This window comes from Crinia signifera, chromosome 12 (genome assembly GCF_055691185.1).
Source record: "Crinia signifera chromosome 12, ASM5569118v1, whole genome shotgun sequence".
NCBI classification, from domain to species: Eukaryota; Metazoa; Chordata; class Amphibia; order Anura; family Myobatrachidae; genus Crinia; species Crinia signifera.
In genome coordinates, this window is record NC_139228.1 from 66,896,509 (window position 1) to 66,910,545 (window position 14,037).

A 14,037-nucleotide genomic window follows, 5' to 3' on the forward strand; every position below is an offset into this window, starting at 1 on the left:
CCCTGCACCACTTCAGCAATCACCGGCTGCTCGGGACTTGGGAGGGTTGTAGACCACTGTCATCATACGATATGAATGGTGCGGCGCTTGCGCAGTTTACAAAGCTCAGTTTGGTTTGTCCTAATTCGGATGACAAATAAGGAACCTTTGAATGACGTATAATATTCAGACAGTACAGCGTGGTCATTAGGACCCTGACAGGGCAAGGAAGGAAGGCTAAACTCTGCTCCAATTATGAGAGCCATAAATAAAGGGGAAGTGAAGATATCTGTTCTTTGACCTAGTGAGTGTTTGTTCATCTGTCCTCGGAGTACAAGGGACCCGGATCAGCCATCGCTAGAATGAAGAGAAGGGATCCTCCGCATAAAGGGGGCTCTGGGCCCGTTCCCCACGGTAAGGGACAGTTGTCCAGTTCTGGGGACGTTCCAAACCCTAAAACAAGGACAAAAAGCCGGTGAGTGCTTCCTCATATGTAAGTTGTAATTGTGAGCGGCTAATCATTACAGAACAGAGAATGCCCTGACATGCACTTTGCTCACAGACGTTGTATCTGCACGCTGAGATCCGAGCACAGGGAAAGAGGCAACCAAGGAGGAACTGTGTTCTGCTAATGGAGTGATCCCCAAACTGTCTTCAATCACAGACACTTAGAGTGCCGGCATTGTTCTCACAGCACCCCTTAGAGTGCCGGCATTGTTCTCACAGCACCCCTTAGAGTGCCGGCATTGTTCTCACAGCACCCCTTAGAGTGCCGGCATTGTTCTCACAGCACCCCTTAGATTGCCGGCATTGTTCTCACAGCACCCCTCGGCCAAACGTTTGTTATTGAGAAATTCAGAAATGTGCTTATGTGTCATCATCCTTATGGTTAGTTATGGGTCAAGGGACAGGAGACGCCGATAATTTGGCCTCCCCAGGTCCAGCAGTGCGCTAGATCAGTGGTTCTTAAACTCGATCCTCAGGACCCTACACAGTTCACGTGCTCCAGGTCACCCGACAGGTGCACTCATTACTGGCTGACACATTTTGAAAGATCCACAGGTGGAGCTGATTATTTCACTTGATTCTGTGAGGAGGCCTGGAAAACATGCACTGTGCACTAGATTATTGTCGGATTATTTCATACCCTCCAACATGACCCATTCCATTCGGTACACAATGCTCTGTTCCTGGACTTCCCCGGTAATGTAGGATTGCCAGTACCTGTGTGGAACTAGGTAATTGAAGAGAAGGGTGTTTCAACACAGGTGATGACAATCATACATTACCAGGGACAGAGCATTGTGTACCGAATGCAATGGGTCATGTTGGAGGGTATGTTATTTACGAAGCAATCCCCCCCTGCAGTTTGACTCCAGTATGAAATCCCGACGGTTAAAATCCCGACATTTAAAATCCTGACGTTTAAAATCCCGACATATACAATGTACAGGTGAAACAGTCAACGTGACTTTCGGTCGACAGGTCGCGAGGTCAACATGTTTTTTCCCCCTTTTTTTTTATCCAAATGTCGACATGGACACAGTTGGAAGTGAACCGCAGCCCCTCACTTTGCTTGCTATGCTTCGGGCACACTATTTTATTCTCCCACCACGCCCTAGTGGATGGTAGGGCATGAAATACCGCCTGTTGGCACATGTCGGGTCCAAAAATAGTGAAAAAAATCCATGTCGGCCTCGCGACCTGTCGACCGAAAGTCATGTTGACTGTTTCACCTGTACATTCTATATGTCGGTATTTTGACCTTGTCGGGATTTTAAATGTCGAGATTTTGTCCTTTTCGAGCTTTTAAATGTCGGGATTTTGACCCTGTCGGAATTTTGACCATGTCGGGATTTTGTCCTTGTCGGTATTTTGACTGCATTCTACTCCAACTGCACTGTCTCACCCCTGCAGCCTGTCTCCTTTGTGTAGCGCAACTTCCCACCGTGCAGTCTGTCTCCCCCCCCCCCCGTCTCCCCTTCGCAGCTCATCTCTCAACCCGCTGCCCCTCTAAACTGTCCCACACAAGGGTGTAACTACCACAGGTGCAAGGGGTGCAGCTGCTATGGGGCCCATAGAGTCCATACCTCCCAACATGACCCCCTCCAGGAGGGACACAATTCTCTGCTCCTGGACCTTCTTCTTAAGGTATGATTGCCATCACCTGTGTTAAACAGTTAATTGATAAGACAGGTGCTTCAACACAGGTGATGGCAATCATTCAAAAAGAGGAAAGTGCAGGAGCAGAGCATTATGTCCCTCCTGGAGAGGGTAATGTTGGGAGGTATGCCATAGAGACCACCTTCCCTCTGTAAGTTAGATCTGCTTTATGCATTTATCAGTATTAGTTGGTACATAGGGGCCCTTACAAACACCGGATGTCAGCTGCCCGCTCTGTCCTCGCACAGGACACACTAAGTGTCTTCGAATGATGTGGGTCTCGCCCAATAGACTGCGAATGGGTGTTTATGCAAAACATCCATTTACAACAGGGTTACCTACCTGACCCTCTCCATGAGGGAGAAAATGCTCTGTTCCTGGACTTCCCTGGTAATGTAGGATTGCCATCACCTGTGGTGAATCACCTTTCTTATCAATTACCTAGCTCCCCACAGGTGATGGCAATCCTACATTACCAGGGAAGTCTATTGCTCAGTTTCTCCTTTTCATCAGCGACCAGAGATGGTCGCTGATGAACGGGAACCTCTGCCGGGGGAGCCGCAGAGGTAATCAGCTGGTAGCAGGAGCAAGCTCCTGCGACCAGCGATTAGAACGTGGCTGAAAACAGGAGCACGCCCCCTTCGATTTATCGCCGGGGCACACTCCCATCACTGGCAATATGGTCGCCTGCGACCATATTCCCAGCGATTTCAGCCCCTATCGCCCCCGTGTGTACACCGCTTTAGGCTGTGTACACACGGGGGGGCGATTATGTCTAATATCGCGGGCATTATGGTTGCTGAGCGACCATATTGCCCGTGATGGGAGTGTGCACCAGCGATATATCGCCAGGTGCACGCTCCCGTTTTCTCACAGGAACATGCTCCTGCGACCAGCTGATTTCCACTGCCGGGCTCCCCCGGCAGTTTCTTTTTAATCAGCGACCATCTCTGGTTTCTGATGCAAACGGGACACTGAGTGATATATATTGCGCTCATCGCGAGCGATATATTCCCCTCCCCCCCCCCCCCCCGTGTGTGTGGGGCTTTATGGAGAGGGTCAGGTAGGAAACCCTGATATACAGCCATGTGGGCGAATTTGCCCTGCAAAGAGGGGCGGGTCTGTACGAAAAGTGAGCGGTCTTAAAAAAGACTTGCAGCGCTGCTTGTCAATCAGAATAACCTCCTGTAAGTGGGTGACCAATGGTTATGTGGGGGGGATGTGGGAGATTTACTAACCCTTCCAGGTGCTGGGAGGACCACCAGATTTTCGGGAGCCTCCCGGCCGTTCCGGGAGGGTGGACAAAAAGACCGGGCACCCCTGCAGATTCAGTGCAACGCATGGTTTGGGAACCACGCACATTATCAGCTGATATCGTGGAACCCTTTGGATGATTGTCCTCTCATCACTATTCTGGCTTTTCATTGTCACTTCTTGTTTTCTCCCTTATGAAACTAGGCATGTGACTAGTGACACGTGGTGGACTACAAGTCCCAGCGTGACCTGTTCAATAAAAATATTAACCCCTTCCTGACAGAGCCAGTTTTTGCGTTCCTGACAGAGCCCTTTTTTTCAAATATGACATGTATCACTTAAGTGGGGATAACTTTTTTTTGCTTTTACTTATCCCAGTGATTTTGAGATTGTTTTTTCGTGACACATTGTACTTCAAATTAGTGGTAAATTTGGGTCGATACAGTCTGTGTTTTTTTGTGAAAAATACCAAAATGTCGTAAAAAAATGGAAAATTTAGCAATTTGCAAAATGTTAAATTTTCTGCTTGTGAGACAAATAATCATACCACTCAAAATAGTTAATAACTAACATAGACCATATGTCTACTTTATGTTTCCATCATTATTTCAACTTCCTTTTAATTTTTTTGGACACTAGGAGGCTTACAATATGAATAGCAAATTCTCAAATTTTCAAGAAAATTTCAAACACTGATTTTTTTAGGGACCAGTTCAGTTCTGATGTGACTTTGAGGGACTTGTATGTGAGACACCCCCATAAATGATACCATTTCAAAAACTGCACCCCTCACAGTATTCAAAACAGCATTTTGGAAGTTTGTTAACCCTTTAGGTGTTTCACAGGAATTAAAACAAAGTGTAGGTGAAATTTCAAAATTTCATTTTTTTTGCAGATTTGCAATTTTAGTACATTTTTCTAAGGAACACAGTACATTTTACTAGAGAAATGTGACTAAAAATTGATTCCCCCAATTCTTTTGTTTTCATAAATATCCTATATGTGGCCCTAGTGTGCACGTTGACCAAACCACAGGCTTCATAATAGAAGGAGCACCTACTTGATTTTGGAGCCTCCTTTTTATGAGATTATTTTTTAGGCACCATGTAGGTTTCTAGGCACCATAAGATGCTAAAATTTAGGAACCCCCCCACAAGTGACCCCATTTTGCAAACTACACCCCTCAGGGAATTCATCTAGGGGTATAGTGTACATTTCAAACCCCCAGGGGTTTCACCAATTGTGGTACAACTGGGCAGTGAAAATGAAAAATTAAATTTTTTACACAAAAATGCAGTTCTGGCTCAAAATTTTTCATTTTCAGAAGGTATGAAGGAGAAAAAGCACCCCAAAATCTGTGCCCCAATTTCTCCCGAGTACGGCAATGCCTCACATGTGACCAAAAAATACCATTTGGGTGCATGGCAGGACTCAGAAAGGAAGGAGTGATTTTTGGATTTTGCAGCTCAGATTCTGGTGGAATGTTGGTGGGTGCTATGTTGCATTAGCAAGACCCCCCAAGCACCAATACAGTGGAACCCCCCCACAAGTGACCCCATTTTGCAAACTACACCCCTCAGGGAATTCATCTAGGGGTATAGTGTACATTTCAAACCCCCAGGGTTTTCACCAATTTTGATACAACTGGGCAGTGAAAATGAAAAATTACATTTTTTTACACAAAAATGCAGTTCTGGCTCAAAATTTTTCATTTTCAGAAGGTATGAAGGAGAAAAAGCACCCCAAAATCTGTGCCCCAATTTCTCCCGAGTATGGCAATGCCTCATATGTGACCAAAAAATACCAGTTGGGTGCATGGCAGGACTCAGAAGGGAAGGAGTGATTTTTGGTGGTGGAATGTTGGTGGGTGCTATGTCGCATTAGCAAGACCCCCAAAGCACCAATACAGTGGAACCCCCCCACAAGTGACCCCATTTTGCAAACTACACCCCTCAGGGAATTCATCTAGGGGTATAGTGTACATTTCAAACCCCCAGGGGTTTCACCAATTTTGATACAACTGGGCAGTGAAAATGAAAAATTAAATTTTTTTACACAAAAATGCAGTTCTGGCTCAAAATTTTTCATTTTCAGAAGGTATGAAGGAGAAAAAGCACCCCAAAATCTGTGCCCCAATTTCTTCCGAGTACGGCAATGCCTCACATGTGATCAAAAAATACCATTTGGGTGCATGGCAGGACTCAGAAAGGAAGGAGTGATTTTTGGATTTTGCAGCTCAGATTCTGGTGGAATGTTGGTGGGTGCTATGTTGCATTAGCAAGACCCCCCAAGCACCAATACAGTGGAACCCCCCCACAAGTGACCCCATTTTGCAAACTACACCCCTCAGGGAATTCATCTAGGGGTATAGTGTACATTTCAAACCCCCAGGGGTTTCACCAATTTTGATACAACTGGGCAGTGAAAATGAAAAATTACATTTTTTTACACAAAAATGCAGTTCTGGCTCAAAATTTTTCATTTTCATAAGGTATGAAGGAGAAAAAGCACCCCAAAATCTGTGCCCCAATTTCTCCCGAGTATGGCAATGCCTCATATGTGACCAAAAAATACCAGTTGGGTGCATGGCAGGACTCAGAAGGGAAGGAGTGATTTTTGGTGGTGGAATGTTGGTGGGTGCTATGTCGCATTAGCAAGACCCCCAAAGCACCAATACAGTGGAACCCCCCCACAAGTGACCCCATTTTGCAAACTACACCCCTCAGGGAATTCATCTAGGGGTATAGTGTACATTTCAAACCCCCAGGGGTTTCACCAATTTTGATACAACTGGGCAGTGAAAATGAAAAATTACATTTTTTTACACAAAAATGCAGTTCTGGCTCAAAATTTTTCATTTTCAGAAGGTATGAAGGAGAAAAAGCACCCCAAAATCTGTGCCCCAATTTCTCCCGAGTACGGCAATGCCTCACATGTGACCAAAAAATACCATTTGGGTGCATGGCAGGACTCAGAAGGGAAGGAGTGATTTTTGGATTTTGCAGCTCAGATTCTGGTGGAATTTTGGTGGGTGCTATGTCGCATTAGCAAGACCCCCCAAGCACCAATACAGTGGAACCCCCCCACAAGTGACCCCATTTTGCAAACTACACCCCTCAGGGAATTCATCTAGGGGTATAGTGTACATTTCAAACCCCCAGGGGTTTCACCAATTTTGATACAACTGGGCTGTGCAAATGCAAAATTACATTTTTTACACAAAAATGCAGTTCTGGCTCAAAATTTTTCATTTTCACGAGGAATGAAGGAGACAAAGCACCCCAAAATCTGTGCCCCAATTTCTCCCGAGTACGGCAATGCCTCACATGTGACCAAAAAATACCATTTGGGTGCATGGCAGGACTCAGAAAGGAAGGAGTGATTTTTGGATTTTGCAGCTCAGATTCTGGTGGAATGTTGGTGGGTGCTATGTTGCATTAGCAAGACCCCCCAAGCACCAATACAGTGGAACCCCCCCACAAGTGACCCCATTTTGCAAACTACACCCCTCAGGGAATTCATCTAGGGGTATAGTGTACATTTCAAACCCCCAGGGGTTTCACCAATTTTGATACAACTGGGCAGTGAAAATTAAAAATTACATTTTTTTACACAAAAATGCAGTTCTGGCTCAAAATTTTTCATTTTCATAAGGTATGAAGGAGAAAAAGCACCCCAAAATCTGTACCCCAATTTCTCCCGAGTATGGCAATGCCTCATATGTGACCAAAAAATACCAGTTGGGTGCATGGCAGGACTCAGAAGGGAAGGAGTGATTTTTGGTGGTGGAATGTTGGTGGGTGCTATGTCGCATTAGCAAGACCCCCAAAGCACCAATACAGTGGAACCCCCCCACAAGTGACCCCATTTTGCAAACTACACCCCTCAGGGAATTCATCTAGGGGTATAGTGTACATTTCAAACCCCCAGGGGTTTCACCAATTTTGATACAACTGGGCAGTGAAAATGAAAAATTACATTTTTTTACACAAAAATGCAGTTCTGGCTCAAAATTTTTCATTTTCATAAGGTATGAAGGAGAAAAAGCGGTACTCTTTACCTAGCACGGCGCCCATCGCGACCATCGCGACCATCGCATGCACTAAAAAACGGGTGCGATGCGATGCCCGCGATGGCCGCGATTTCCCATAGGGACCAATGTTAAAAATCAGATTGGTCGCGATTTTAGCGTTAATTGGCTCAATGCCCGCGATTTTTACATAGGAAACAATGTTAAATGGGCCACAGAGCCCTAATAGTCCCCCTGAAGTGTGAAATGGCCCCCACAATTTTTAACGCCACCCCACGATCAACGTGAACCCGAAGCGTGGCGAGCGCAGCGGTACGCGTCCTCCGACCTTTTCATACCCCCACTATCCACGTCGGCGTGGAGTTGAGAATAGAATAGTGTGGCGAGCGCAGCGAGCCCGAAGCGTGGCGAGCGCAGCGAGCCCCGCGAGGGGACGCGGATACCTTCACAGGTAAACGCGTCCCCTCGCGGGCTTCACAGGTGTCCGCGTCGCCACGGACACCTGTGAAGCCCGTGAGGGGACGCGTATAACTGTGAAGGTATCCGCGTCCCCTCGCGGGGCTCGCTGCGCTCGCCACGCTTCGGGCTCGGTGGCTCGCTGCGCTCGCCACACTATTCTATTCTCAACTCCACGCCGACGTGGATAGTGGGGGTATGAAAAGGTCGGAGGACGCGTACCGCCGTCCCTCGCGGGCTCGCTGCGCTCGCCACGCTTCGGGTTCACGTTGATCGTGGGGTGGCGTTAAAAATTGTGGGGGCCATTTCACACTTCAGGGGGACTATTAGGGCTCTGTGGCCCATTTAACATTGTTTCCTATGTAAAAATCGCGGGCATTGAGCCAATTAACGCTAAAATCGCGACCAATCTGACTTTTAACATTGATCCCTATGGGAAAATCGCGGGCATCGCGGGCATCGCGTCGCACCCGTTTTTGATTTACCCGCGATGCCCGCGATTTTTTACCCCCGACGCCCGCGATTGTAATCGCGGGCGCCGTGCTAGGTAAAGAGTACCGAAAAAGCACCCCAAAATCTGTGCCCCAATTTCTCCCGAGTACGGCAATGCCTCACATGTGACCAAAATATACCATTTGGGTGCATGGCAGGACTCAGAAGGGAAGGAGTGATTTTTGGATTTTGCAGCTCAGATTCTGGTGGAATTTTGGTGGGTGCTATGTCGCATTAGCAAGACCCCCCAAGCACCAATACAGTGGAACCCCCCCACAAGTGACCCCATTTTGCAAACTACACCCCTCAGGGAATTCATCTAGGGGTAAAGTGTACATTTCAAACCCCCAGGGGTTTCACCAATTTTGATACAACTGGGCTGTGCAAATGCAAAATTACATTTTTTACACAAAAATGCAGTTCTGGCTCAAAATTTTTCATTTTCACAAGGAATGAAGGAGACAAAGCACCACAAAATCTGTGCCCCAATTTCTCCCGAGTACGGCAATGCCTCACATGTGACCAAAAAATACCATTTGGGTGCATGGCAGGACTCAGAAAGGAAGGAGTGATTTTTGGATTTTGCAGCTCAGATTCTGGTGGAATGTTGGTGGGTGCTATGTTGCATTAGCAAGACCCCCCAAGCACCAATACAGTGGAACCCCCCCACAAGTGACCCCATTTTGCAAACTACACCCCTCAGGGAATTCATCTAGGGGTATAGTGTACATTTCAAACCCCCAGGGGTTTCACCAATTTTGATACAACTGGGCAGTGAAAATGAAAAATTACATTTTTTTACACAAAAATGCAGTTCTGGCTCAAAATTTTTCATTTTCAGAAGGTATGAAGGAGAAAAAGCACCCCAAAATCTGTGCCCCAATTTCTCCCGAGTATGGCAATGCCTCATATGTGACCAAAAAATACCAGTTGGGTGCATGGCAGGACTCAGAAGGGAAGGAGTGATTTTTGGTGGTGGAATGTTGGTGGGTGCTATGTCGCATTAGCAAGACCCCCCAAAGCACCAATACAGTGGAACCCCCCCACAAGTGACCCCATTTTGCAAACTACACCCCTCAGGGAATTAATCTAGGGGTATAGTGTACATTTCAAACCCCCAGGGGTTTCACCAATTTTGATACAACTGGGCAGTGAAAATGAAAAATTACATTTTTTTACACAAAAATGCAGTTCTGGCTCAAAATTTTTCATTTTCAGAAGGTATGAAGGAGAAAAAGCACCCCAAAATCTGTGCCCCAATTTCTCCCGAGTACGGCAATGCCTCATGTGTGACCAAAAAGTGGCAGGACTCAGAAGGGAAGGAGTGATATTTGGATTTTGCAGCACAAATTCTGGTGGAATGTTGGTGGGTGCTATGTCGCATTAGCAAGACCCCCAAAGCACCAATACAGTGGAACCCCCCCACAAGTGACCCCATTTTGCAAACTACACCCCTCAGGGAATTCATCTAGGGGTATAGTGTACATTTCAAACCCCCAGGGGTTTCACCAATTTTGATACAACTGGGCAGTGAAAATGAAAAATTACATTTTTTTAAACAAAAATGCAGTTCTGGCTCAAAATTTTTCATTTTCAGAAGGTATGAAGGAGAAAAAGCACCCCAAAATCTGTGCCCCAATTTCTCCCGAGTACGGCAATGCCTCATGTGTGACCAAAAAGTGGCAGGACTCAGAAGGGAAGGAGTGATATTTGGATTTTGCAGCACAAATTCTGGTGGAATGTTGGTGGGTGCTATGTCGCATTAGCAAGACCCCCAAAGCACCAATACAGTGGAACCCCCCCACAAGTGACCCCATTTTGCAAACTACACCCCTCAGGGAATTCATCTAGGGGTATAGTGTACATTTCAAACCCCCAGGGGTTTCACCAATTTTGATACAACTGGGCAGTGAAAATGAAAAATTACATTTTTTTACACAAAAATGCAGTTCTGGCTCAAAATTTTTCATTTTCAGAAGGTATGAAGGAGAAAAAGCACCCCAAAATCTGTGCCCCAATTTCTCCCGAGTACGGCAATGCCTCACATGTGACCGAAAAATACCAGTTGGGTACATGGCAGGACTCAGAAGGGAAGGAGTGATTTTTGGATTTTGCGGCTCAGATTCTGGTGGAATGAATGGTGGGTGCTATGTGGCATTAGCAAGACCCCCGAAGCACGGTGAAATTATGAACCTAATAATCCATAGATGTGTGGTATATTTTAAAACACTCCTTTATACATAGGCCGGGTTTGTCGGGGCAAGTGTCACACTGGAAAATAGTTTGCTTTCTTATTCCCTTTTTATAGCAAACTTTGCACCTTTTTTGTGTCCTGCCCTTTTTTCCAGTGGAGGGGATTTCATCAGGAAAATGCTGTACTGGTACAATACGGGGGCCAGTACTAGAAGTACTGGGGCCCTCTGCCTGCTGGTTCCCAAATATTAGGCCCTTTATGACTTCCTCTTGAAAGTGCATAAATGTCCCCCTCTGGCCGGTAGAACGGAATAGCACGTAAGCGTTATACAGTGCCATCTGGATGATATACACGGCCAGCTTCTTGTACCAGATTTTTGTTTTCCGCAGGGCACTGTACGGCTTCAGTACCTGATCTGAAAGATCCACTCCGCCCATGTACTTATTGTAATCCAGGATACAATTAGGTTTGGAGGTGTGGGTACTGGTACCTCTTACAGGGACGGAGGTGGTACTGTCTCCGTGAATTGTTGTCAGTATAAGGACATCCCTCTTGTCCTTATATTTGACCAACAACATATTTTCGGTGCATATTCCCCTGCTTTCACCCCTTCTCATTACTTGGGCAATGTGCGTTTTTGGGAGGCCTCTTTGGTTCTTGCGCACAGTACCGCAAGCTGCTGTACCTCTTGAACCAAGGGCCTTAAACAGGGGGATGCTAGTGTAAAAGTTATCCACATAGAGGTGATAACCTTTATCCAGGAAGGGGTGCACTAAATCCCAGACAATTTTTCCACTAACACCTACGAGGGAGGGGGGGCATTCTGGCGGTTCAATTCTTGAATCCTTCCCTTCATATACCCTAAACATGTGGGTGTACCCTGAGGTGCTTTCACACAGCTTATACATTTTTATGCCATACCTTGCCCTCTTACTGGGAAGGTACTGGCGGAATTTAACCCTTCCTTTAAAATGTATAAGGGACTCGTCAATACAAATAAATTTTTCAGGGATGTACATCTCTGCAAATTTGGCACTGAAATGATCAATGACCGGCCTGACTTTGAATAGCCGGTCAAAGGTGGGATCATCTCTGGGAGGGCACTGTGCATTATCGTTGTAATGCAAAAATTTAAGGATCGTCTCAAATCGAGCCCGGGGCATGGCCATACGGTAAAATGGGGTGCTGTACAGAACATCTGTACTCCAATATTGCCTAATTTCTGGCTTTTTTACTATGCCCATATGAAACACCAGACCCCAAAACGTCATCATCTCTACTGCATCTACAGGGGTCCACCTAGCAAATGATGACGTGGGGTTTTGAGCAATAAACTGCTGGGCATATAAATTAGTTTGGTCCACCATTAAATTTATAAAATCATCAGAGAAAAATAATTTGAAAAAGTCAATTTCTCTGAGACCTGTGGAATCAAATTGGATTCCTGGCATGGCCAAAAACTCAGGAACCTGGGGCTCAAAATTGTCTGGTGGTGGGGTCCATACGAGATCAATTATTGGGGGGGGGGTCTCAGCTGCTCTACGGGGGCGTCTTTGAGGGGGTCCCTCATCACCAGAGGAGGAAGAGGAGCTTAAGACAAATCCTTCAAATTCCCCGCTTGCATCACTGGCTGTGTCAGAGTCAGAGGCAAGCATGACATATGCCTCCTCCGCTGAATACATTCTTCTGGATGACTGGGATGACATTTGGGATGACATTTGGGATGCCATTTTTATTTTTGTGTTACTGGTAGTGAAATGTTTCAACACGTGTATAGTGTAGGGGGGGGGTACAAACTTTATTTCAACCCGGGGGTATGTAGTGTGTAGTGTGTATGTAGTGCAGAAAAAAAAAAAATACTTTATACAGGAATTTGATCCCAATAAAAAAATAAATAAATTGAAGGGGTTAAAAAAAAAAAAAAATTGAAGGGGTTAAAAAAAAAAGGTCCTGCGCCAAAAATTGAGCACAGATGTTGGTCAGTAACGTCCGTCACTGAACAGCGCTCAAAGGCAACAGGAATTTGATAAAAAAAAAAAAAAAAATAGATCAACCCTGTGCCGAAAAAGCTGATCAGTGATGTACGTCACTGATCAGCGCACAGTGGCCACAGGACACCCACAAAATCACAGTGTGTGTAAAAAAAAAAATTAAAAAAAGACCCCACAGCACTCTCAAAAAAAAAAAAGGTGATCAGTGATGCGACACTGATTACCAGTGAGGGGCAGCAGGTGCACAACCTTTGGTGCAACTGACAGTGCAACTGGCAGCAACTGACAGGTATATATAAAAAAAAAACCCTGCGCCCCCAAAAAGTTGCTGATCAGCACAGATATACTGATCAGCACAAAAGGGGGGGTAGCAGACACAAAATATACACTCTCTATCACTCTCTGTCACTATCTCTCTCTATCTCTCACTATCTATCACTATCTATCACTATCTATCACTCTAGGACACTGCAGCAGCAGCACTGACAGTTATATGTATAAAAAAAAACCTGCACCCCCAAAAAGGGGGGGTAGCAGACACAAAATATACACTCTCTATCACTCTCTGTCACTATCTCTCTCTATCTCTCTATCTATCACTATCTATCACTCTATGACACTGCAGCAGCAGCACTGACAGTTATATATATATATAAAAAAAAACCTGCACCCCCAAAAAGGGGGGGTAGCAGACACAAATCTCTCTATCTCTCTATCTCTCACTATCTATCACTATCTATCACTATCTATCACTCTATGACACTGCAGCAGCAGCACTGACAGTTATTTATATATAAAAAAAACCTGCACCCCCAAAAAGGGGGGGTAGCAGACACAAAATATAGCTCTCTCTGTCACTATCTCTCTATCTCTCTCTATCTCTCTCTATCTCTCTCTCTATCTCTCTATCACACTGCAGCAGCAGCAGCAGGAAGTCCCAAGAAGTCAGATCCAGGAAGCGTCCAGCACGCTACAAGCAGTGATCAGGTGATCAGGTAAGGTATTTGCAAGGATCAGGTAAGTATTAGCAAGGATCAGGTCAGTATCACGGCAGATAGGCACGGTGACCGCTCTGCACGCTATTCCAGACCGGAATGGCGTCTGCAGCGCAGTCACCGTTAGTTTAAATGTCGCGCCTTGGCTGTGATTGGCTGTCGGTCCGACGGACCAATCACAGCCTTGGGGGCAGGTGGGGTGAGGGTGGGGTGAGGTGTCATCGTCACCGATGACCCCCTCATGCCCCCTGACGCCCGGCGGTGATTGACACCTGTGTTACCGAGCGTCTGATTCGCTGGTAACACAGGAAAACGCTGTGAATGGCTGTTCACACTGAACAGCCAATCACAGCGATCGCCGACGGGGGGGCGGCATCGCAGCCCCCCCTGGGCATGCAGGGACATGTCTGCTGTCAGGGACAGCAGACATCGTCCCTCTGTCACTGCGTCTCTAGACGCAGTGACAGTTTAAAGTCATGACGT

At 46.1% G+C, this 14,037-nt stretch overlaps 1 protein-coding gene across 1 annotated transcript in view; it reads left to right on the forward strand.

Annotated features, from left to right (window-relative positions):
* The first annotated feature begins 271 nt into the window (after window positions 1–271).
* Window positions 272–14,037, forward strand: part of ABHD12B (abhydrolase domain containing 12B) — a 29,937-nt gene continuing 16,171 nt past the window's right edge. Inside the window, exon 1 of the mRNA XM_083167794.1 lies at window positions 272–454. Within this exon, the coding sequence (XP_083023920.1) occupies window positions 342–454 (113 nt within the window). The 5' untranslated portion in view covers window positions 272–341. The remainder of the gene's footprint in view (window positions 455–14,037) is intronic.